The sequence below is a fragment of the Psittacula echo genome (assembly GCF_963264785.1).
Source record: "Psittacula echo genome assembly, chromosome: 6".
NCBI classification, from domain to species: Eukaryota; Metazoa; Chordata; class Aves; order Psittaciformes; family Psittacidae; genus Psittacula; species Psittacula echo.
The window spans coordinates 29,829,793-29,856,114 of NC_137743.1; the positions used below are offsets into that span (position 1 = coordinate 29,829,793).

The following is a 26,322-nucleotide window of genomic DNA, read 5'->3' on the forward strand; positions in this document are numbered from 1 at the left end:
AAAACAAAATACTTTAGGTACTTTAAGTGTTTACTAATTTAGTTATATATTATCTAAACTAGATACATCAAGTTCAATGTTTTAATGACATTTTCTTAAAATGGTGGTTGCAGACTTGGATCCTCTGACAAGATTGTTTATTTAAGAGTAAATAACAGAACTGCGTGCTAATCATTTGGCCACTGAATCACAATTTTTCCATGGTAATTAAAATGCTTGGAATTTTCCCCCTTCCTCCCCCATGGAAAAGAATATATATGACATGATAAGGAGTTCTCTCTGACATATTTACTTTTATGACACACTGTTCAGAGATGCCACTGCTTAGCTTTCCATTCAAGTACCAGTAATGTTGAGAAATCAGATCTGGGAAGCTAACAGAGCAGCCTTCCAGAGGATTTGATCTGGAAAGTGTCAGTTGTGACATTTTATTAACACTGTCAGCAAAAGAATGCATTGTTACTAACTTGATGTGTTTGATATGAAATAAAACATTTTATATAGTAGCAGATATAGAAGATTTATATCAGCAAGCTACCAAATACTGCTAATAATGCATTTTGGGCTCTTTTACTTGAAGATGTATGGAAGAAGTTGTTTTCTTTGATGTAACTGAATTTTAACAGAGCAGAAGAGCTTCTATTTGAGCAATCAAATTCTGTGCTGTGTCATCCCTTCAATGTATGTGATTTGGATATGAGAACAGTGGATTTAACAAGTGTTACTCAGATGAGGGAATCTAGGATATCCTGTTAGGTTTTCATACCACTTTTTATGATAGGTGATAGTTGCTGTTTCTTAATATTTACTGGAAGTAGTGCAGTGAATTAGCACTACAAAAAGCAGTGGCATTTCTTCCCAAACCCTTTAAAACAATGCTTAGATTTAGGAGGGTTATTTTCTAAAGCCTTAAAGCAAATTCTTTTCTCAGTAGCAATGAAGAGGATACAGTTTCTTCCTACTCTAGTAAAGTTATGTTGCACAGCTCAGCTGTGGTGAAGTTTAAAAAATAGCATCTAATTGCTGCAATATGCCTTTTTCCTCTGCAAATCTTGGAAAAAAAATGAAAAAAAAAATCTGGAAAACTCATGGTTTATGTAAATTTTTGGGATGTCAGTTAAAAAAAAATTATAGTATTTGGGATATTGCATACAAACTAATAATGAAGCTGAGGATCAAGAAAGTTGGGTTCTAGATCTGCAAATGAAAGTGCCTGATCTTGGGCTAATTACTCCAGGTATGTATAACTGCTGGTTTGGTCCTCAGCTTCAGACACATTAAGAAGAACAAAATATTAGGGATTGTGGAGAAGTAATAGATGTTTTCAAAAAGAGAATATTAATTTATGAACCTTCAAATAATTGTTTACGCTTAGAAATCTCAAGCAGCACTTTGATTTTTCCTCATTCTGTTGGAACAGAAAGATTTTTTAATAGGCACTGAAGATTTTGCAGATTTGGTAATTGAAATAAGCAATTCCCTTTAAGCCTAATTTGAAGTAAGTTCTAGTATCAATGGGTATTGGGTGCTCAAATTCCTTTGCAGCAGATGCTTTCAAAGCTCTCTAGAGAAATGTTCAAGTGGTGAGAGTTTTTGGCTTAGTACTTCTGCTGCAGGGTTATATCAAACTAGAAGATCCTTATATTATACACTGGTTGTTCTAGCATAGCATGGAGTATGCAGTATGGTAAATAATGAAAGGTTCTAATTCTCCACTGCCTCTGCTAATCTCTCATATCTGTGGAAAAGAAACATAACACTTCACTATTCTAACTCAGTATCATTTCACATCCACCTAGCAAAGAAACAAGTGACAAAGCTTAAGTCAGTACAGTCAGTGAAGAGTGGACCAATTCTAACATTTAAAAAGGAGGTGTCCCTCCTCCATGCTTCTTTAGGATTGATTTCAATCTGATTCAAAGATGGATCTGTTTGTTATTCTTAGAAACTTTATTATTTGTTCTGTTTATCATTACAGAGCTGTAATTATTACTAAATTCTGGTGACACAATATTAATTGTAAGCAAAACCAAGTATCATAATTTTCCTAATTTGTTACCATGGGAGCAATCTTTCTGCATATAAACACTGAACGCATCCATTCAGAGATATTGTTAATTATTGAATGCTACAAAGCTGCCTTTATAGATGTTTTTCTGAGAATAAATGCTTATTCTAAACCAGGGTCTAGAATGTAATTTATTTCAAAAGAGGTAATGCCTGAAATTTTACTTACTGTTGTATTTCTGCAGCTTAAAAAACCCAAGCTTCCAGTAGTAAAATAATGTCAAAATGAGCAGTCAAATGATCTGGGTCAGCAACTATTCTCACAGTGAGATAAATTCTATAGATTAGCATAGTGACAACATTCATTCTCTTTCACAAAGAGAAATGTATCAATCTTTGCTTTCAGGAAGTAAAAGTTAATTACTTTCCTGAAGATTTCTACTAGAGCAAAAAACCAAGTATCACTTACAATTTATTTGAAGGAAGACAAGGTTGACATAGCTGCTAACCATGAAATTTGACTTGCATTTTCTTACACAAAAAGAAAAATACAATTTTTTTTTCCCCTGAGAAGTATTTCTTAAAATGACAGAGAATACATAGCTTCAGTACCCCATACAGTACAACGCCTTCTGTTGTAATTGAATTCACTATACAAAATTCATAATTTATTCAGTGGGAATAATAGAAATTTTTGTCATCTACTTTTTCAGCATCATCCCTCACACTCTACTTGCCACTAAGACTGTTGGTTAGTTAATGCGGCAACAAAGACTGGAAAAGATCAGAGTAAAAATTCATCTCCTTATTAGATTGGGACATCTTAATTCATAGTTATTCTTTATTAACCTTCTTTTCAAGAGAAATACAGTAAGATGCACAAATCTGTGTCTTGTTAAGCCCATTCCCTTTCAGGAAAGGAACTTAAAAATCTCTACATCCAAAACGGATTTTAGTTTAAATTGAAACTGTGAAGTTGATCAGTTTTTTATATTTTGCCCTTGACAAACATACAAATATAACACTCATTTCAGGCAGACGAATACCTACAGTCCTCAGAGACAGGCTGAGATGTTCAAAACTGCCTGTGGAATCTCTGCAGCCAAATCCTTTAAAGTTAAATATGTATTTCCCAAGTTTTCAAAAAACTATTCCAAAGCCCAGATTCCTAACATTCTCTCTGTTTACCTTGATGTTTTCAGTGCAAAATGCAAGAGGTTTAAAAGGTATTTTGAAAACAAAACTTATGAGAAGTTAAAGAACTTTAAACACTGATATAATATGCAATGAGGCAACCTTAAGAAAACCATTCACCATTATGTTAATGTTCGTTCCCCAGTCATTTCTTAAGCCAGAGCTGCTAGCTTCTCTTTTGCTCCTGATAGCGGATTTTCACTAAAATCAACAGCAAGCAGTGGTTACTGCAGGATGCGGATCAGGTAATATATCTGCAGGTTTAAATTTAGTTCCCAACTCACAGTTTCTCCTGGGATTGATAATACTGTTGGGAGAATCAGAGGAAATATATGCATTTGTCTGCATAGAAAACACTATTCAAAACGCTATCCAGTGGAGCTTTAAACGGCTTTATAACATTCTATTGATGTTCAAGAACAAAATGATTGCTCTTAATTGCTATTATTTACAGCATTTGAAGCTCAGGTGCAAAGGTGGAGTATGTTGATGTGACCCTCCACACCCCCAAATGATTGGCTGGAGGGAAACTTATAATATTCAGCCAGCAACTCAGAAATAGCTGTAGCTCAGGGCATAGCTCTGTGTAAGTCAACAGTTCCAGATACATCATTAGCTGTGCTCATCAATCAGTACAAAACTGCACTGGGTCCTGCTGAAAGTAGGTGAAAATATTCCATGCTGGAAAATCAGATTATAGGTTGGGGTTTTTTTGGGGGGTTGTTTTTTTGGGGGGGATTGGGGGGGTGGGATGGTTGGGTTTGTCTTTTGTTTGTTTGGCTTTGGGTTCTGGTGGGTTTTTGTTTGTGGTTTTGTTTGGTTTGGTTTTGATTTTTTTTAAGAGAACCGGATAAAATATTTCTTGATTCCATTAGAATTGCCTTTCATGTCTTCACATCTTTTTTAGGAACTTACATGATATACATCTTAGACAGAAAACCTCGAAGTCCAGTGTTTGTCTTAAAAGATATTTGCATCCCATGGACACTTAATTTCAAAAGTGGTATTAGGAATTTCTAAACAGACATTATTGTGCTGACTTTACCATTTAAAGATTCCTCTTAATCAAATGCATGTATGCAGAGTAGCAAACATGGGAATTTATAGCTGATTTGTTATTTCAGAAAACATTAAAAGCAAAGCATGTAAAGCATTTAAAACAAGGAATATAAAATTCAGCAAACCACCCCCCTTGGTCATGTTAAAAAAGACAGATTAAGCTACTGGACATTTCAGTCAAGATATCTTGCCTACCGTGGTAAGACAGTATCTTATCTACAGGTAACACAACATGACTTGAAGAAAACTACTCAAGAATTTCTATGCTGTTTGGGAGGCATCCAAAAATAAATCTGTGTCATAAGTTTATTGCACTATTATGGAAAACTGAGAATAGAACAGTCTAGGTGTGAACTCAGTTCCAGCACTTCTAATCCCCACAAGGCAAAGACTCATTTCACATGACTTATGTGCAAGAGTCAAAGAAAGAGCACAAGCTTCTGATACTATGCCTGTAAACAGAAGGGAATGACCAACAGAATCCCAAAGCACTCTTTTGTTTCCACTGTAAAGGACGCAGTCGAAATCACTGTTACTTACTCTCTGTTGGCAGCACAGGAGGAAGTGTGGTCTTCGGCTTCTTGGTCTTCTTCTCAATAGGCTTTGAGGTCTTTGTGGATGAGGCATCTGCAATCAAAACAAATAACAAAATACAAATCTTATTTAAAAATCAATAACAAAAAAACCCCTGTCTATTAACATTAGATTGTTTGGGGTCTTTCTGCAAAGTTAGAGGAAATTGTTGTCTTTTGTCTTTTAAGAAAGATTTTGTGCACAGACTTGCTGGAGAATATCACATTCTAAAAGGAAGAGGGAGAAGAGAGGGAGAAGTCCTCTATGAAAGCAGCAGCACTGAGAAAGCAACTCTACAAGGCATCATCTAAGGTGATAGGTGTATTTTAACTGAATAGAACAAAGAAAAATGTGTTTTTTTAATGTGCTGCTTTAGGCAGTGCATGGAAAAGGGAAACAAAGGCATATTTGAAGCATCATTTCATCCAAAAGAATCTCGTGCCATGTCATGCTTCTGTTCCACTGTCTGTATGATCTATATAGATGAACAAATTTTGAGAAGTAGCATTTCCTCTGTATGTTTAAATCTTTCCAAGAAGATTTCATTATGCATTGGTTCATTCAAAATAAAAATGGCACAAGGGACACCACAGGACTCAAGTTTAATGGATTTCATTATTCTCAAGATTGCACAGCTCATATCCAGAAACTACTCAGTACTGCAGGCACCCTGACATCTAAGAGACAATACAGGCTCTCTTCCATCTGTATCCTATATGTCATAGACACATACAACTAGAAGGTACCACTTTTTCTACAGTAAGGTTTTCTCAGGTTGAGCATGTCATATAATGCAAATCCTAATGAGCTCTACTTGTTAGATTATTTGATCCTGACATTTATCTTTGGAAGAAAGTTCTCAGATTTGAATTATGATCTCAGCAATAGCTGTATTAACTTATAGCTTTCAAATATTCAGCTTTCAGAGAAAAGATAATATAAATGTCATGTAACCACCTATTTCACAGTCACCTACTTCTAGTTTCCAGAATGTGAAAGTTCATCTAAGTTTCCTAAAAAGTTAATAAGGAAAGACAGAATTTTCTAGATTCTGAAGTAATTCAGAGCAAAGGCTGTGCTAGATCTGAGTTCAGACACTCAGATTCTACAGATTTGTCCATGAACTAGTTTGACAATGGAAGTCAAACATTAATCTGATTTGAGTCTATGGGACCAAAGGGAATATAATATTTATGGTTACTTGTTGAGTCTGAAAATTAGGCTCTAAGGTGCTGACATCATACTGCGTAGAAGGAGCAATTTTATTTGTTGTTTTAGATCACAGTTCTGATTTAAAAATTACAGTCATCCCCTCTGCCAGTCACAGATGTGGGATATCAAATGTCATCTCTCCTGAATAGCTGGAGTTTGCTGTGGTGCCATTCTTCTCATCTGTACAAAGCAGCATGCCAGTAAGAATTGGAAGAGACTCATGAGGCAGCCAATATCAAAGTAAGGAATGTGGTCATTCTGGTGTCCAACATTACATGAGCAGTAATTATATGTATAATTAATTCCTTTTCCAGCTACATGAAGACTGACTCTTACTGATGGATTTACAGGATTATATTCTTACCTTGTGTCATGCTACATTAGGAAAACAAGTTTTCTTTTTTAGACTTCCTACCAGATCTGTAACACAGTTGTGAAGGCTTAGTACCCAAGATCTATATTATTGGGCTTGTTGTTTACTTATGTGTTCTTTTCAGTCACAATGTAAAGTATCAGAGTATTCATGGATGAGCTCACCAGAAGGTGAGCTGATAATAAGCTCATCTGGTTACTTAAATTCCTTTAAGTAACGTAAAGTCCATGTCAGTTTTGAGTCTGTGCTCTCACCCTAATGACAAAATATTTGCCCAAGGCCAAGAAGACGACAGTGTCATCAGCATGACTGAAGCTGAAAATGGGTAATGAATAATAAGCAAATTATTCATTTTTAAGACTATGACATACAAGGGTGGTTGACTTGCTAATTTGTTTATTTTTGCTCTGTGTCATACACAGTCCTGAGGCAGACTGGTACCCAGGCTCACACACTGAATTCTTATAGGCTCTTAAAGAATGAATACAGATCAGAAACAAATTTTCATGAGTTCAACTTGTTGCTCTACTAACCTTGTACAGTGGATAGCAGGAGAACATACATTATTCCACAAAGCAGCCAGAGCCTTGTCTCTGTACTGTCTCTTTGCTCATGCTCCTTTACAATAGACACGAAATTATGTATTGACGAAAAGTGCAGAAAGGAAGGGGCAGAGTTCTTTTTTGTGTATCAAGGCCAGGTTGGACGAAGCCTTGGGTGGCATGGTTTTGTGTGAGGTGTCCCTGCCCATGCCAGGGGGGTTGGAACTAGATGATCTTAAGGTCCTTTCCAACCCTAACTATTCTATGATTCTATGTGATTCATAAAGGCTGGTATTGGGAAATAAAAGAAGGAAGAAGGAAGTTTTAAGGAATGGCTTTCCCAGATCCAGTAAAGTACTTACCTTCTACCAGCACTTTGCAAGCACATTCAGCTTTTCCTGCTGCATTCTCAGCTATGCATTTGTATTCACCCCCATCTTCAGGCATAGCCTTCTCAATGGTGAGTGAACAGAGTGTCCCTAATGCAAAGAAAAAACAAAAACCTTAGAGCTACTAAGGAGCAAAATGCATCAAATGATCCATCCTTTACTACAGGTGATATTCGCTGCTAGAATTTTTATTTTTTTTTTTAATTGTCCTTAAAAACTCAGCATCAGAACTGGAACCTTATTAATGCTAAATAACATAAAACCACATTGAAAGATAAATGGAATCTTATTGCTGTTCCCTAGGATACCTAAAGCTGCCCCCTTAGCCCTAAAGTGGTTAATGGATGAGGACAGAGAAGACCCAGAGCAGAATCTCTGCTGCTGCTCTTTGTCTTATAGCAGGGATAAGATGTCCTCACTCAGATGACTTTTTATCAAAAGTGCTAGTAGTGTAGGACTACTGGGGCTTCTTTCAAGGGGCCATCTGCAATATTTTGAGTCAGCTTTATCTCTAACACTCCCATGAGCATCTACATGTGAAAGCAGACTTCACAAGCTTACTGCCCAAGTTTAAAAATGGCACTGACATTTTCTTCTTGCTTGAAATACTTGAAGAAACAAGTGTTTGGTATTGTAAAACATCCATTAGAAAGTTCCATATATCAGTGACAATCAAATTTGTCACTGCAACAAATCCATTTCTTTTCAAACAGAACAGCAAAATTTGACTTAATTGGGTTTGCAGAAACAGGATGTGACATAAGCTCTGTAGTTACCAAGGGAAGCTTGGTATGACCCAAGGGAAATACATTTCCTCTTAAAAACTATAGCTCTGTGAACCAAAACAGGAGCTGTTCCCAGTAGCTAGGGGATGAGGAAGCAAAATCTTACGTTTACTTGCATTGCTTGGAACAACAAAGTACTTTGCTCCCCAGGGAGAACCCCAATTAAAATACTCCAGACTTTTCCCTTCAAAAATGTCCCTCACCCACAGTGAGGGTGAAGTGTGGGCTTGCTTTTTCCTCAGTGGAAAGCCTCACCTGTCCCACAAACACAGCCTCAGACACTGTGCACTTCCACTCAGTGCTGTTAGATTGTCCAAAAGTTTTTCACCCTTTACTTGTTTCCGCCACAGTAATGCACTCTACACCCTTCCTCCATTTACTTTTCTCATGGTTTCTCCTAATTAATGACAAGATTGGATAGATGATCTTTTTTTATACATTTCCCCCATGTCCTGAGACATAAGAAAGTTTCCTAGCATCTCTTGCTATTTGACACATTTCTCTTTATGGTAACTAGAGGCTGCCTTCTGTCTTCCAGAGTGCCTGATCCCAGACTCCTCCTCAAATAAGTCCCTTGTGATGTGGAGATGGCACAGGTGATATTGGTCCTTGAAAAGGACATTGCAAGATCCTTGAAGAGAACACCCCTTTATCAGAAGAACTTCAGGAATTCACTTGCTCTCTTTTTCTCATTGTAAACCTGGGTGTTTATTATGCAAGACAAATCTTATAAAAAAAATTCCAGAGGTTCCCAAAAAATCTGGTTTGCCAAACACACATGGGTTAGAAGAAAATGATTTTTTCCCTCCTCCTCATCCTCCACAAATTCAAGAAGCTCTAAATAATGGCTATTTTCCTCCTGAGAAATTATGTGAAAACTATCTCAGAAGAGGAGCACTGACCCCTCCTCACCCACATGTGCTGTGCTCAGCCAACCACAGGGTGAAAAGAAAAGCCACATGCCTTCCCTGAGGCAACTCTTCTCCCTGAGTCAGGCTAGGGCCAAAAAAGTCACGAGCTGCTATTCCATTCCAAATGAAGGAGGGACACTAGAAAAGTATTCTTGCAGGCATCTAGCAAATATAAATTCACATGTCTCTGCTGTTTAGAGAGACAAATGGAGAGTAAGCCAAAGATAACTTTCAGTCTAAGAATTTGGATAAAGCTATGTAAGATGGCTAGGAAAGATCTCACATTAGAACCTAAAAATACTATCGCAAAAGAACATAAACTATGGAACAAAGACACATACATATGAAGAAGATCACTGGCCACCTTACTGCAGGAAGGAGTCTGGCTTGTAAGGATAAATGGATTGTTAAAGGACTGGAACAAAGCATTTACTTTAGTTCCTGCTGAAGTTTTCTACCTTCTCAAAAGCTCTTCCTCAGCTCATTAAAGACTAAGGTGACATAAGGCTATTCATCACCACTCACTGTTCCAGTGTTGCCTATACAGCATACTGCAGCAATGTAAGTTAACATTAGAAACACTTTGTATATACAAACAGACACATTCCCCCCAGTGATAAGTCATTCCCCACAGTTACACTACAATCTACAAGCAAATCCTAAGGTTTTCTCATGATGATCCTTGACTTGCCATATGCATTCAGTGCTCTGTTAGTTTTGCTTTTAGTATCTAGTCCTGGCCAGGTTGCATGCCAGAGGTCCGATCGAAGCCCCATTTGCTTATTCCACAGGAATCAAAGTCCTTACAAAATAATGCCAGTCTTACTCCTTCCAAAAGAATGTTTATATGTGTTGAATTTTAATGAAGTTATTTTGTGAGGAGGATAAAGGAAATCTGCTTTATTTTATTGGCTGCATCATTTTTCTCCTGACTTCCATCCCCCTGCAGCAATAATCTGTATCCTATTTCCCTCCACTTATTCATACTCCCCAGCAACTACACTGGAACAGCACAGAAAAGTAAATGGGGATTGCTGGGCTTGTTGCTACTACTCAGTGCAATGGTGGTATTCTGTCCTCAGTGGAGTGAAGGGGAAATGAGGTAACTTGGGGCATTCTCCTTTATTTAGCCACTAGTTTTCATGGAACTGCTAGGATTTACCATGAAATTGGACAATGGCTTAAAAAGTATGAACCAGGCTGGGTCAGAAGTATATTGGCAGAATGAGGGAGTACATGTCTGTAGAAACCTCATTTTCTTAGAAAGCCAGGAAAAAAAACCAAACCAAACAGGCAAAATGTAATGAGATTTCATAAGGACGGGAAACTCCCCAGTAGGCCTATGTTCTGTGATGTAGACCTACAGTCAATTCCTGGGGCTTGAAGGCCAAATGTCTTTCAATTAAGTATTTGGTTTTTCCTTTGAAGAACCCCTTCATGACCTGAAAAATCTTATTTGCTCACAATTACAAGAAAGCCCAGACTGGTTACTCAAGTTGGATATTCTGAATCCTGCCCCTTCACAAATCCAAGTCAGCTAAAAGAATCTGCTATCCACTTTTCCCCCCATCCCTCTAACTTTTTGTTAGGAACCAGTCCACAGAGAGTCTTTAAAACACTCTCACAAAGTGCAGAATTGGAGTAAAAATGAATACTGGGATCTTCCACTTAGACATTCAAACTGGTGCAGCTCTAGAGAAGACCTTAACAGCCACAGAACCTGACAGATTACTGAAGGCTCTGGTTTAGATACACAAAACCTTTCCCTTGTATTTTAAGCTATTAAAGGATTTTCTGACTTAGTCAAAAATAGTGCAAGCCAGTTTAAAATATCTCTAGGCTTCTGCATTCTTTCCATGAAACTCTACAGAAAGTCAACTTCAGATACAAAACTAATACACAAACCAACAAAAAGCAGCTCCTAAGTCTAATCCTCTGCACTGTCATCTAGCTGGCCAACCTCCTGACTCCTATCCATGGTACAGACTGACATTCATGTCTTTCTCATCTTTATCCCATGGGACAAAGAAGTAGCATGGAGTGTTTAGGCAATATTAATAAATACTAGACTGTGAGGAATTGTGCCTAGGAGCCATAACAAATTTGTTAAGGAACTTGTTGGCCCACAGCATTAATTTTCTAATAAACCACAAATTGTCTGGGGAAGTGCAAGTATGTGCTAGTGTTACAGTCTTGTTTAAAAATGATAAGCGGGCTGACCTGGAAAATACTGACTATGGTTACAACAACAACAGGCAAAGCAGTGAAAAAACTCAGGTGAGTTTCAGAGAAGAAAACACGTCAAATGCAATTCTTGGCAAGTGGTAGGGTCTTAAGGAAAACAATTTAAGAAACTTTCATTATTCATGAGATTACAGATTTAATTGGCAAATGTATCTGTGTAAATTTTCTTTGTCTTTACTGAAATATTTGTGTTATTTCACATTATTATGCTTGTAATTAATGCTATATCAGTATATTACATTTATTTAGGAAGACTTCAAGCTGCCAAAATAAAGATCTCATGAAGAATCTCCCAATAGGAAATCATCACTTGGTATGTTGCTGGTGGATTTCCTCTGTGATCAGACTAGGACCAAAGTTATGTATCATTTTAATCTGTGATGTAGAGGTATTCATAAATTAATTTTTATAAACTTACAGATGATAGAAACAGTGTTAGAAAAGTTAAAAGACAGAAAGAGAGAGGAAAGAGGGCAGTCCTCGTAAACAATCTCATTTACTTGTTAAGCTGAGTCCTATTCACTCAAAGAAAATTTGGCTTAAGATAGTGAAATGACAAGCATCCATGGGCAGCAAATGGATGGTCTGTTTTCAGAAGCTTTAAGGGTTTAATACGGAAGTAATGAACATGAGCTTCACTGTCGTGAGGTTGAAGGAGGACCAATATCCTCTAGTAAGCACAGCAATAGGAAGGTGACCTCCGTCTCACTGATGGTGATACCAACATATGTTTCTGCTGCCTGTTTTCTAAGTAAGATAATAAACCAAAAAATGGCAACTGAAGAAAAGGCATTAAAAAGAAAACAAAACAAAACAAGCCCAAGCCTTTAAGGGCTGAGTAAAGTGCATTACAGAGAGAAAGTTAGTGACAGTTTTACTTGTCAAGTTTTGGACTCTAGTTTAGCAAAGAAAAGTAACAAGTGTATGGAAGAAGAAAATAGATAATTGACGTTAGAATTAGACACTGTGGTTTTTTGAGATTTAAAACCAGAACACTTATAAGAACAATTAGACACTACAACAAATTGCTAGTGATAATAATAAATGTCTCTTTTTTTCTACATTTAAACTTTTTCTGGAAGAAGGACGATTCAGACAAAAAATGGCAGTACAGAGGGAAATTTTGTGGCACGTGACAAATGTGGAGTTGTATCAGAATTGATGGTCAGACAATCTCTCTAGCCTTAAACTTTCTGAAGAAGGTTTTTTAAGCTGCAGAATCCATCTACTTTCAGCAGTTATGTTAATTAAACACCAAACTCTTGCTCAAAGTCAATTAGAAAGAAATCGAAAGAGTTATGGCAGATTCTCATTGCACTGACAGACACAGACTTGAAGAACTGACAGGAAGATTTAGGAGTTATGTTAAATCACAAGAAAGTTGTTAAGGCATTATTGCTAACAAGATTACCAACTCTTTTTGCTGCCAAGACACTTAGGAAATTAAAAAATGCTGTCTTACACAAAGCAATACTAACTTTGGGCATTTTCTAAGCTACACCACCACTGCTACCTGAACCTATAGTAAGAAGTTCCTCTGAAACCTAGATAGTCACATGGTATTAAATCTACCCCCCAAAAACCAGCAAGTTGACTTTAAAAATGGCAAGTTTGCAGTTTCTGACTTCTATTCACTGTCAATTCACCCCAATTCTCCAGTCTAGTAAAGATGCCAGCTTCTGAACCCCTTTCACTGTCATCTTCTAGAACAAATTTTGTAACCATGCAAAAATTTTCTATCGATTTTCTATCCAAGAGTGTGCCACATAAGAGGACGCTAGCAAAGCGAACTGCTATGCTAAGTACTATATAAAAGTAAAACAAAATGGTTCCTGCTCCCAAAAAGTTCATTGTATGAGAAAGCTTGTTCTACTCAATCCTTATATGTCTAACTCCACTGTAACGTCTGCTAGAGCCTTCTTAAAAACCCCCAGTAACTTCAAGCAATGAACTCTCTCATATTAAAATTAACTGCCTCTTAACCATACACCATCTAACATGCCTGTATAAATGCATAATGCTCTAATTTGAGAGTACTCTCTTTCGTCTTTTTCTATTACAGTTAATGTTTATTTTGAGATTTCACAGGCAAAATCCACATTAATATCAACCTGAGGAATGTAGATAACCATGCTCTGACAAGTGCTTAAAAGAAGAAAAGTACAAAATCAAAACATTTAAACACCTATGAGGTCAGACATGTTCATATAAGAAAAATGGTGTTAGAGACCACTTTGTCATAAAAATGATACTTCAAGAACAAATCACTCATGCCATCAACTGACAGGATACTATTTGGGGAATTATTAAAAGACTGATGCGTATTATTTCAAAGGGAAACAAACCTGTATTAATAGTTGAAATGTAAAATGGAAGGAATGAGATTGATTTTAGATACGTTGTGATTGTCACATTCAGTATAATGCTGCCCAGATTCTGACTTCTAGTTGCTAATTTAAACTTAACCCTGGAATAAAATAATACGTTGCAAGCTCTAGATTAAGTACTAGAATACAGCACAAATACTGCATGAATATGCCTGAAGATTAAGGTCTTTTTTGGAGCAGGAATTAATTTTCCGTTTGCCAAAGACCACACTAATCAGTAATTATTCTGATCCTGGTGTTTGAATTCAGGCTTCTCTGATGGTACCAAAATGGAGCTAACATCCCTCCTTCTCTTGCACACTAATGTAAGTGTTAGCTTCTTCAGACACAGAGGAGACACGTGCATAGATTTGTTTCTAACAGCTAAAGGGCCTTACTATAAGCTAGGACAAATATGCCAGGGAAAGTTACTTTCAGTGAGTGACTACATAAAAGCACTAGTTAAGTTTGCCTACCCTGGGAACTTGTTACACACAAGTATCCTTTTAAGCCTGCCCTTCCTGGCAAAATATGCCACTTGTTTTATCAGGTGGGCATGTTCGCAAACCGGATTTTATGTATTTACCTTCACAATACATGTGGCATCAGGAGATCAGCAAACTGCTATCTCCTTTTGCTTTCAGGCAATGACAGAGAGGTTGAATTAAATTTCCAAAAGACAAGTACCTGGCATTCTGCAGGTTCATGTATTACTTTCATTGAACAGTTTGTGGGCCAGTAGCCCGTATTAAGATGGGCTTGTAGTATATGAAGCATGTAGACATGATTCACTCTAGATAGAGGATTTCCCAGTATCCAGTTCACTAAGAACAAGTAAGTTATTGTTCTGTGAGAGACATCTGGAAAATTTTCCTTAAGTGAGAAAAAGTGCTCATCACCAAACATCACGGCGGGATAAAAACAGTTGGTGAAATAGCTATAAACAGACCCAGTCCATACACTTCCATAGCGGATTTTGCTGTTGAACACAAGAGGAGCAAGGTCACACCAAAGAAATAAAAGGTGACTTTGCAAGATCTAAGCCTGTTACCGTGAGCTCAATTCCTTTGCTCTGGATTCCCTTCCATCCCCACTGAATCAACCTTCTTTCAGCTGAGGATGACTCTAGGGGATTATCTGCAGAGCCCATTAAATACCGCTCTAAGGTTGGCCAAAAGCACTGCTACTGAAGGCTGTGACACCTGTGGCATGATGAACCTGTCTTTTCAGTATTTGCTGCAAAAGATGGAATCTGGGATTTTGGCATTGGACTCCTGAGTACTGCATCTAGTTTTAGTGTTGTTCTCTATGTTTAAAGCTGCTTCAAATACTTTCTATGAGACTAATCTATACACTTTCTCTACTGAACAGCATTTCCTGATATTCATCCTGAATTTGTTATTTCTCAATTCTAGTCTGTAGCTCAAATTATCACTTTTCCTCCCTTGGTTACTTCAACTTCAGAGGTGGACCCATGTGAACCTCATGTTGTTCAATGTGGCCAAGTGCAGGGTCCTGCACCTGAGTAGGGGCAATCCCCAGGGTCAGTAAAGGCTGGGTGATGAAGGGATTGAGAATACCTGAGGAGAAAGACTTGGGAGTACTGGTGGCTAAGCAGACAATGTGTGTTTGCGGCCCAGAATGCCAGTTTTATCTTTGCTGCATTCAAAGAAGCATGGCTAGCAGTTCAAGGTGGGCTGATTCTGCCCCTCTACTCTGCTCTGGTGAGATCTCACCTAGAGTACTGTGTCCACCTCTGGAGTCCTCAGTACAGGACATATGGACCTGCTGGAGAGGGCCCAGAGGAGGGCCACAGAAATGGTCAGAAGGCTGGACCACCTCTCCTATGAGGAAAGGCTGAAAGAGTTGGGGATTTTCAGCCTCGAGAAGACTCCAGGGAGACCTTATTGTGACCTTTCGGTTCTTAGAAGGGGCCTATAAGAAAGACGGAAAAAGACTTTTTAACGGGGCCTGTTGTGACAGGACAAGGGTAATGGTTTCAACCCAGAAGTACAGTTTTAAACTGAAAGAGGGAAGACTCAGGCTGGACATGAGGAAAAAAAGGCTTTTATAATGAGGGTGGTGAAACACTGGATCAGGTTGCTAAGAGAGGTGGTGGCTGCCCCATCCCTGGAGACATTCGTGGCCAGGCTGGACGTGGTTCTGGGCAACCTGATCTGGTTGAAGATGCCCCTGATCATTTTAGGGAAGCTGGACTAGATGACCTTTGAAGGTCCTTTCCAACCCAAACTATTTTATGATTCTATGAACTATTCATGTATTCCTAATTAAGGGAAAATAGAAAAATCAATCTCTAAGAAAACTAGAACCTTAGTTAAACTAAGTATAATGCATACTGAGTTAATTACTTAATGGTTGGCATGAAAGCATCTCTCAGTGGGAGAGCAACAACATATTGCTCTTCAAGTGCCAAAGCTAGCAGATATTGTTAGGAAAAACCTACACTGACCATCATGCAATGCATCCCCTCAGTGTATCAGAGGGGATGTAGTAAGGTTAAAAAAAAAAAAAACCAAAACAAAAACGTTCTAATCCTCATTCCGTTTCTTTCCATTAAAGGAGAAAAATGTAGTGTTTACTTCCCTGTGTAATATTTCTTTCTAAGCTCCTCTGCAAATACGTGCTGAAGAAAGCTTAACTTTGAAGTACCAGTAATACTGACTACCTAAGCATGATGCCTAGTGCAAAAATGCAGGTACAACCAAACATAAAGACAGTCTCTTCCCTCCTTGCACAAGCTTTCCTGAAACAAACTGGATGGGGTAAGTCACATCCCTTGCTCAGGCAGGTGGTAGAGCATTTATGGACATGAGAATCACTTCACTGTAAACACAAATACAATGGATTTTTCACCTCCAAGTACCATATTATAAAGTGAATATAAATTAGGGGATTGTAACAGTCAATTATTCAGATTATTTCCATCAAGAAGACAACATTCTGCAGCACCACAACACTAAAGCTTCAGGAATTTAGGAGGCGCCACCACAGCTGAGAAGCTTTCATACAGTGATGCTATCTTTTGATGTACTTTGATTGGAGACATGAAACTTGGAGATGCACAATTCCTTTTTAATCTGAGCAGCTCCAAGAAAACCCTTGACATTTTGCTTCCAGTTACAAGGCTGATAAAATTGCAGTCTCTCACCTTCCTGATCCTATCTGTCCTTTCTACAAGGATGGCATTTCCACTGGTCAATCTCTTCTCGTATACATGACAGTTATTACCCCTATTCTATAAAGTCCTCTCTGGTGAAAATCATTATATATGCGTAAATACATTTTTTATGCTACTTCAGACACAAGCCACACACAATACACCTGCTACCAGTTCCTTCTCTCCATTTACTTACTTTAACATCCCCTTAATGTAGTTCTCAGGTACCTCTTTATTCCACACACTATCTGAAGGCAATGTTGTTTCTGACTGCATCCACTTTAAAAGAATACTCATGTTTCAGTGCCTGGAACACTGCACGAGGATTCACTGGTTGTGGTGAACCATTTTGTGCATTCATTCGGTTCTCATTTAATAACACTGAAAATAGTCTGGATTAAATGAAAAAATATTCACAATTAACAGTTCAGACCCCTTTGTCAAGCTATAACTCTTACTGTGAACATTAACTTTTCTACTACAACATGCAAAACTGTGTCTTTCTACATATAATGCCCTCAGTATTTTATGAAACAGATATGAAGTAAATAAGTTTTTTTGTATTATTAATTACCCTCCTTATTTTTGTCCCAAGGAAAATATGTTTTGTCTAGATACAAAAGTAACTTTCATACAAAACTGGTATAGTAGGGTTTGGTTATCCAGAACGTGGAACATGAGGAAATCATTCAATTTAACAACAGTAAGTATTCTCTCTGAGGACTTTTACTAAACTCTGTACTGTTTTGAAATTAGTTAAAAGTCATCAGGCCAATGGGGTTCAAATATTTCAGGGTCTGTAAAGGCAACAAAAGCAACTGTGGTGGTGGCATTAAATACACTGTAAATCAATTCCCAACTTTGATCTTAATTGCACAACTTGGAGTTGTAGTACTTTCTTTCTATAACTCAACCCCTCTTTGCTTCTCTGTTCGTTACTGCAATAAAAAGCCTGAAATATTAAACATACAGAAGAATTAAATTAGAATTTGTAAACCAGCAGTAACATTATTCTGTTTTCAATGTTCTAAATCCTTGAAGTTCAGCTTAAATAAACGTCATGTCCCAGCTCCTTAAACAGCATTAGCTAAGTAAACAGCATTTAAAAATGCAAGAAGTTCAACTTTATAAAAATTACGTCTGCAGGCTGTAAAGGAGAATCTGCAAGAAATGTCAAACAATACTGCACCTTGTGTACTCCACTGAAATAACAAGAAAGATGCATCTGGAAACAGTTACTGGCAGGAGACTTAAATAAAGTATTGCATTACCTTTAATGAACCAAATATTATTAATCAAGAGCTGGATATAAATGTGCAATCCAGCTGGCTTGTAATTCGATTAATTTACCTTCTTTGGAGATGACAATGGACTTCGATGATTTGATGGTTTTGCTGTCAACAGTCCAGGTGACAGCTGCAGGGGGATCAGAGGAAATCCGACATTGTAAGACCAATTTTTCACCATCTACTACTTGAGCATCCTGAAGCTTCTCTGTAAAGGAGGGTGCTGTTCCTTTGCTTGCCGGTGGCTTGCTTGCAGGTGCTTTATTTTCAGCTTTTTTCCCAATTATTCTGCCATCCACTACTGTGCACCCATGTTCACAGTTTCTGTCATTCTTCTCTTCTTTTTTCACTGCTGGTTTGGCAACAGGGGCTTGAGAATTAGGGGTCGTATTCTGGGCTTCAGAATTGGTGCGGGCATTTGGTGCTGGGGTGTTAGCACTACCATTCTCTGCAGGTGGCTTTTTCTTTGAGCCCAGCACAGATCTGAAATCTGTAACTGCTGGTTTAGGAGGTGGTGCCTTCTCTGGCAATGGGGTTTTTGGGGTGCCTTTCTTGGCCAGCACAGAGCGAAAGTCCACCTGCTGAGGAGCATGAACCTTCCTTTCCTCCTCTGACAAGGTCTTGGGTTTGACCTGCCTCTGCAGGTTTGCTCGGAAGTCCATTTGCTCGGCTGGGATTTCTTTCAGTTCCTCCTCAGAAAAGCTTTTGGTGCTGACTTTCTTGCCTAAAATGTCACGGAAATCAAGTTGCTCAGCTGCCTGCTGCCTCAGGCTCTCCTCTGTGTGTTCCCGAGTTTCCACTTTCCTCTTCAGCACACCTCGGACGTCTTCCTGCTCTTCCTCAGCTGCTCTGGTTTCACTGCTGATCTTTCTGAAGCCACTTGTTCTACCAAATGTTAGTTTACCATGATCTCCACCATCTCTTTGCTCTCCAGAGCTGGCTGATTCCCTCCCACTATGATCCGAAAAAGAAAAGAAAGAGAGAGCCAGAAAAGGGGCTGGTTTAAAAATGTCAGAGAACTATCTCAGAGCAGGAACAAAATGTGTTTATAGAAGGGGAGGTTGATTAGAGGAGCATACTGTATTAGTTTATTGCATCAATGATGACTTCAGGAGCCATATAAGGGCACAAAGAAAAAAGATCTCTCTACTCTGGCTTGGTACAACGTGCTTAGCCTGTATGATGAAAACAATTTGTTGGGTCACATTTGGGGATTAGGTTGAACAGCAGCCAGCCTGGGTCTGTAAGGGCAGGGAATTAACGGAGCAAAAAATAGAACCCACCCATGCAAGTCCCTGGGAAAAATACTCACTCTCTGAGCATTTCTGCTGTGGAAGCTGAACTCTCCCGCAGCATCAGAGACACCTGGCAGCTGCATTCTCCAACTTGGTTCCTGAAATATTTAAGTAAAATCAGAAAAGCAGGTTTTTCCCTCCAAAATTGTAACTTTCCTGAGCTAAGTGATTGTGTTTTGCACTAAAGCTGTTCAAACCCAGTGTGGCATCTTCCTTTCCGATGCCCAGCATTGTGGTGGTTGACTGAATGGATTGGTTCTCTTATATTTGGAGCCAAGCTATCTCAGTTAGCTTTTACTGTTCTGTTGCTATCTACACTGGGATGAATATACTTCCTGAACAAAAATCAAAGCAATTTACAGAATGAAACAGCTGCAAAGAAACAAACTAAAGGAAAACAAATAAAAAAGCTGGAAAATCAAGGCAGAGGAAGGGGCTATTTTGCAAAGTTGAGTATCTTTCCAGCTCTGCCTACTGTTTATTTATTCAAACCCAAGCTCATAAGTTTTCTAATGTTAAGATATTAAAAGCAGGGTCTCATTTCCTTCCCTCCCCCCTGGCCCAGCCAATCAGCAAAACCCATCTACATGGATTGCTCCAGCCTGTACATGTTTATATTAAAAAACATAAAAGTGTCACCATATATGGTGCTGAGTACTTATTCTTCCTTTTGCAGAGGAATACCATGGATGCCTTCTGGAAAGGGCTCCCATTAAAGAATTCATTTAAAGTGCTCCCCTCACCCCTGCCGCTCCCTCCCTCCTGCAGATATATATCATTCTTCTAGACCCAAATGTCTTTTCTCCACTTAACACAGGAGATGCCAAAAGCAAAATTTAACTCTCCCAGGGCAGCAGTTGTGTAACTGTTGTGACCGCTCCCTTGAACTGCTATTAAAAAAACAGACTTGAACTGATTAGGGACTAGAGATATCTTTTATTACTCAAAACACTTTCATCCTTCCCAGTTCAAGTATAAACTTGTAAATGGACTAGAAACTCCTGGATGATTTTTCTTTTTCAAACAAAAATAATTTTTGCTACTGAAAACATTTCCTGGACATGAACAAAACACATGTGCATTGCAGGGAGGAAGAAAAGAGAGGCCGGTTTTTCTAGCTGTGTTCTGCTTTCAAAAGACTTGCTAGGTGAGAGCACCTTCAAGTACCCTTTTTCCTGAAATTTAAAAGAGACTCAGGAGTTCCTTTCTGTTAGTTTGCCATAAACATATTGTCTGGCCTTTTTTTTAAATAGTATGTGGAAATACATTCCTAGATATGGTCTTGTTTGGGTGAATAAACTATAATTTTACCCATTTGCAACTGGCAATGAAGTCACAGCAGGCAAGATCATTAACATAGATACATCCCTAAGTTATGTTTTATAAAAGAAACTAGTGCCATCACCTTTTCAGATAAATATCCTTTGCTTTCTTTTGCTTTAGAAAATGAAACAGTGTATTGGCCTTGTACAAAAATCAAGCCTTTAAAACCAAGAAGAAATTGGTGGGGTTGACCAAAGTAACTGGATTGCAAAGTAAAGGCCCTGCTGGTAGAAGACCTCTTATTTGACCTTAAGATGATTAACAAGAAGCCACAGAAATGTTTTCAACACACTGTATCTAACAAATCTGAATATGTACACTAGAAACCTCCACTGAAAGCAATCCATGAGAACAGCACTGGAAGCCACAACCCTCATTTCCTTCAATCAAAAGAATAGAGAACATCTGAATACCAAAGAGAAACTCTAAATGGCAGGAGAGAATCAGAGAGTTAATGCAGAGTCTTTAACTCAGTCCTGCACTGGAGACCTGCCATTCTTACTTTCTGTTGTGTGTGACCCCCATTTGGAAGCAAGAGATACAGAAAGAAGGAAAGACAAATGGAAAGGCAAATTTCCGTTTAAATGGAAAAGAAAGAATTGCTCTTCACTTCATACCATCAAATGACGGCAGGGTACCAACATTGTTGAAAACCTGTTGTCTTCCAACAGTTCATTTGAAGCTGGCCCCTTTTGCCACCATTGAGACTCAGTAATTTTTTTCACACTTCTCAGAAGCTTTTGAGAAAAAATAGACACCCTATGAAACAGATGAAGCACTTTCTCATTCACCAGTGCTACAGGGCTGTTAGCAGGCTCTTGGTTTACCAGAAGATCTTAAAACCAATCCAGAGCTGACAAAGTAGAAGCCATGCATGTTAAAGTATAGACAATTTAGAGCACACATCAAATTAGGAGGCACCACTGCTCAGCATCTGTCATTACCATATGGCAAAAATATTTGCCAACAAGAATTGTGTCACCAGTGGGAGAGGTTAAAGTAACAGAGACAGCACTCTCCCAGGAGAGGGATCTAGGGATACTGAATGTGATCCTGACCACTGTGAAGAATAATAGCATTTCTTCAGGACCCATTTCTGCAATGTATCTTTCCCTCTGCAAATTCTTCACGTATGCAAAGAGCAAATAAGGAAAGCAAAGTAAACCTCCCTAAACTACGCTATTTTTCATAGGGTTTGGAAAGTAAAGGAGGGGTAAGAAAACAGGAGAGCATTATGTTCTTTCTATTTTTAAAACCTTGGGAAGCGCTTACAAATTATGGCAACAGTGGGACATAGAAGTATCTAAATGGAAAAATGATTCAGAAGTTAGTTTTTCGATCTTAATTATGATTTCTGCTTCAAGTGAATAGCTGAAAACCAGATCACTGGATACAAACCTTGAGTCTGTGTCTAATTCATTATATCCGTGTTCAAAAGTGTAGCCTTCTCAGGGCAAGTCCTGCTCCCAGTGAAATCAAGGCAAGTTACTGTTTTAAGGAGCAGAGAGAACATAATTTTGTCTCTGGATGCAGTTGCAGAGTCTAAAAAGGTAAAGTTAATAGCACTGACCCACCTTGGAGTTCACTAGATGGAAAAAGAGAAATAAGCCAAGAAAAATTAAGAAGGACTGGATGGTTTAGATGCTGAATTCAATCAAGATTAATACTGGAAACTTTGTAAATATTTTTACATTTGCTCAATTTCAGAACCGAGGCGAGATACATAAGAGCAGTTAGAAAAAACAGAGCTTTGTAATACCCAAGCACTACTTCATGTCTTTCATATCTCTGCTGTTTTGAATCTTAGCAATAACAATATTACTTCTGAAACTTGAGGTTCTCCATGTTGGCATTTTATAAACAAAACCCCAGACAAAGACAGGTCTTAGTGGCTCTGTTATTGTAGAATAATGATAGACATGGATAACACCTATGCTTAGTAGCTATGCTGTAAAGTAGTATCTGGAATTGTTGACTTTTGCAGGATTGTTCTGTAGAATGCCCATACACCGGACTTATCTTTAAAATGTTAAGGAATAATAATACCCCCACACATACTAAAACCAAATAAAACCCCAGCTGCAAAGCCTGAAGCAATTTTAAAAATAGCTCTCTGTCCTATTGTGGGATCAGTTTTCCCTGGAATGGCTTTTATGTTCAAAATGTCTTGAAATACTAGTTTCTTGGCAGAATCTCCTCAAATACTTTCACTGAACCTTAGATGAGACTTACTGTCTTCGTCTCCCTAGGAAGCACCCCCTGGAGGAAGAAGTAAAAAAGCACTGTTAATTATAGTGTGGGGCACACGAAAAACTACTACTGGCCTACCAAGTGTGAAACAAGTATTGCAGAGTAAATTACATTTTTTTTTAAGAGTGAACTGAAAGGGACAAAGCAGTTGATCCTTAGCTATAGCTGGTGCTTCAGTGCACTTAACTGCAAAGGCTCAGAATGAGGTTTTGCAACTCTTTTGTGTGTTAATTAAGAGAACGTACAGAGTTCATGAAGCTTCAACCCCAAAGGATGCAACTAATCTACTGGATCACAGCTTTAGCTAACACAAAGCAGAGCAGCTCCACTGGCTTCAAAAAGGATGCGCTGATTTACTTCACTTAAGGGTTTGGCCAAAAGCTTTTTATACCTGAAAAGCCAAACATTTTCATTTTACAGCTCTAAGTGGGAGAATGAAACAGGAAGGAGTCATGGTTATCTTTCCTACAAATAGACAATGTGTTCATAGCAGAAAACAAGGTTTGCAAACTGTATTTTACAGAAAGATGGAACTACATTTACTTTTTGGTGTTATGCAATGTAAACTTACAACTGCTTTTTATATAACCTGAATTACAGAGTGTTCAAGGTACTACTGATTATAAGTTGAGTGTTTACCTCAGATTTTAATCAGATTATAAAAATCTTTAAATAAGAATAGTTAATACTAACTAAACTTTTATGGAAAATGGAGTGGGGGAGAAAAGAAATACTCAGCATCTGAGAAGACAAAGGTTAGCAAAGCAGATGATTATTTTAAGGAACTGCAGGGGAATTTCTGAGAACTTTCATGTTGACTGTGCTGTTATAAAGATAAAGGCTTTGCTCAACAGACACAGTCTCTGTCCAGTACTCCCAATTTCTTTGCTTACTTCTTCATTTATGATGTACACACTGACTGAAACAATGTGAGAAAGTCATACTGGGATAAAAGGATACTAATGCTTGCATCACTGGAAGGATGTGAAGGACAGGAGGGATAAAAAATGTCTGTGGTTTTCTGAGTCAAGAAAGGATTGTTATCTACCATTTCAATCCCAATGGTTTCACAGAGATTCTGACTGATTTGTTATTCCTCAACTGCATGGGCTGGAATTTTCCAGGCTGCAATTTGTGCAAGTTTCAATAGATCATAGAATCATAGAATAGTTAGGGTTGGAAAGGACCTTAAGATCATCTAGTTTCAACACCCCTGCCATGGGCAGGGACAACTCACACTAAACCATGTCACCCAAGGCCTCATCCAACCTGGCCTTGAACACCGCCAAGGATGGAGCATTCACAACTTCCTTGGGCAACCCATTCCAGTGCCTCACCACCCTCTCAGTAAAGAATTTCTTCCTTATATCCAATCTAAACTTCCCATGTTTAAGTTTTAACCCGTTACCCCTTGTCCTGTCACTACAGCCCCTGATGGATAGTCCATCCCCAGCATCCTTGTAGGCCCCCTTCAGATACTGGAAGGCTGCTACGAGGTCTCCACGCAGCCTTCTCTTCTCCAGGCTGAACAGCCCCAGCTTTCTCAGCCTATCTTCATACAGGAGGTGCTCCAGTCCCCTGATCATCCTCGTGGCCCTCCTCTGGACTTGTTCCAACAGTTCCATGTCCTTTTTATGTTGAGGACACCAGAACTGCACACAATACTCCAAGTGAGGTCTCACGAGAGCAGAGTAGAGGGGCAGGATCACCTCTTTCGACCTGCTGGTCATGCTCCTTTGATGCAGCCCACGATATGGTTGGCTTTCTGGGCTGTGAGTGCACACTGAAGCCGGCTCATGTTCATTTTCTCATCGACCAGCACGCCCAAGTCCTTCTCTGCAGGGCTGCTCTGAATCTCTTCTCTGCCCAACCTGTAGCCGTGCCTGGGATTGCTCCGACCCAGGTGTAGGACCTTGCACTTGGCATGGTTAAACTTCATCAGGTTGGCATCAGCCCACCTCACAAGCGTGTCGAGGTCCCTCTGGATGGCATCCCTTCCCTCCGGCGTATCAACCGAACCACACAGCTTGGTGTCATCAGCAAACATGCTGAAGGCGCACTCAATCCCACTGTCCATGTCACCGGCAAAGATGTTGAACAAGACCGGTCCCAACACCGATCCCTGAGGGACACCACTCGTTACTGGTCTCCAGCTGGACATCGAGCCATTGACCACAACTCTTTGCGTTCGGCCATCCAGCCAGTTCTTTATCCACCAAGTGGTCCACCCATCAAATTGATGTCTCTCCAATTTAGAGACAACGATATCATGTGGGACAGTGTCAAATGCTTTGCACAAGTCCAGGTAGATGACGTCAACTGCTCTGCCCCTGTCCATCAGTTCCGTAGCCCCATCATAGAAGGCCACCAGATTGGTCAGGCAGGATTTCCCCTTAGTGAAGCCATGCTGGCTGCCACCAAGCACCTTGTTGTTTTTCATGTGCCTTAGCATGCCTTCCAGGAGAATCTGCTCCAAGATTTTGCCAGGCACAGAGGTGAGACTGACTGGTCTGTAATTCCCCAGGTCATCCATTTTCCCCTTCTTGAAAATGGGGGTTATATTTCCCTTTTTCCTCATCGGGAACTTCACCTGACTGCCATGATTTTTCAAATATGATGGCCAGTGGCTTAGCAACTTCATTCGCCAGCTCCTTCAGGACCCACGGATGGATTTCATCAGGTTCCATGGACTTGTGTACGTTCAGGTTTTTAAGATGGTCTCGAACCAGATCCTCTCCTACAGTGGGCCTAGGGTCCTCATTCTCACAGTCCCTGCGTCCGCCTTCCAAGACTTGGTTGGTGTGGTCAGAGACTTTGCTAGTGAAGACCAAGGCAAAGAAGTCATTGAGAACCTCAGCCTTCTCCAAATCCTGGGTAGCCAGCTCTCCCGATATCATCCGGAGGGGGCCTACATTGTCCCTAGTCTGTCTTTTATTCGCTACGTACCTATAGAATCCCTTCCTGTTATCCTTCACATCCCTAGCCAAGTTCAATTCTAACTGGGTCTTAGCTTTCCTAACATGGTCCCTAGCTTCCCAGACAGCATCCCTGTATTCTTCCCAGGCTGCCTGTCCTTGCTTCCACCTTCTATAAGCCTCTTTTTGACTTTGAATTTTCCTGAGCAGCTCCTTATCCATCCAAGGAGGTCTCCTGGCCCTCCTGCTGCACTTCCTTCTAGTTGGGATGCAACACTCCTGAGCTTGGAGCAGGCGATCCTTGAATAACAACCAGCTGTTTTGGGCCCCCCTGCCCTCTAGGGCTGTATCCCATGGAACCTCACTAAGTAGGTTCCTGAAGAGGCCAAAGTCTGCTCTCTTGAAGTCCAGGGCAGTGAG

General features: G+C 39.3%; 1 protein-coding gene across 2 annotated transcripts in view; it reads right to left on the reverse strand.

Moving 5' to 3' along the window:
- Positions 1-26,322, reverse strand: part of MYLK (myosin light chain kinase) — a gene marked incomplete at its 5' end in the record, with an annotated part of 215,674 nt that overhangs the window by 57,518 nt on the left and 131,834 nt on the right. For both annotated transcript variants that reach the window (XM_080620716.1, XM_080620717.1), the window contains 4 exons: positions 4,801-4,887; positions 7,323-7,439; positions 18,184-19,073; positions 19,432-19,512. In XM_080620716.1, the coding sequence (XP_080476842.1) occupies positions 4,801-4,887; positions 7,323-7,439; positions 18,184-19,073; positions 19,432-19,512 (1,175 nt within the window). The remainder of the gene's footprint in view (positions 1-4,800; positions 4,888-7,322; positions 7,440-18,183; positions 19,074-19,431; positions 19,513-26,322) is intronic.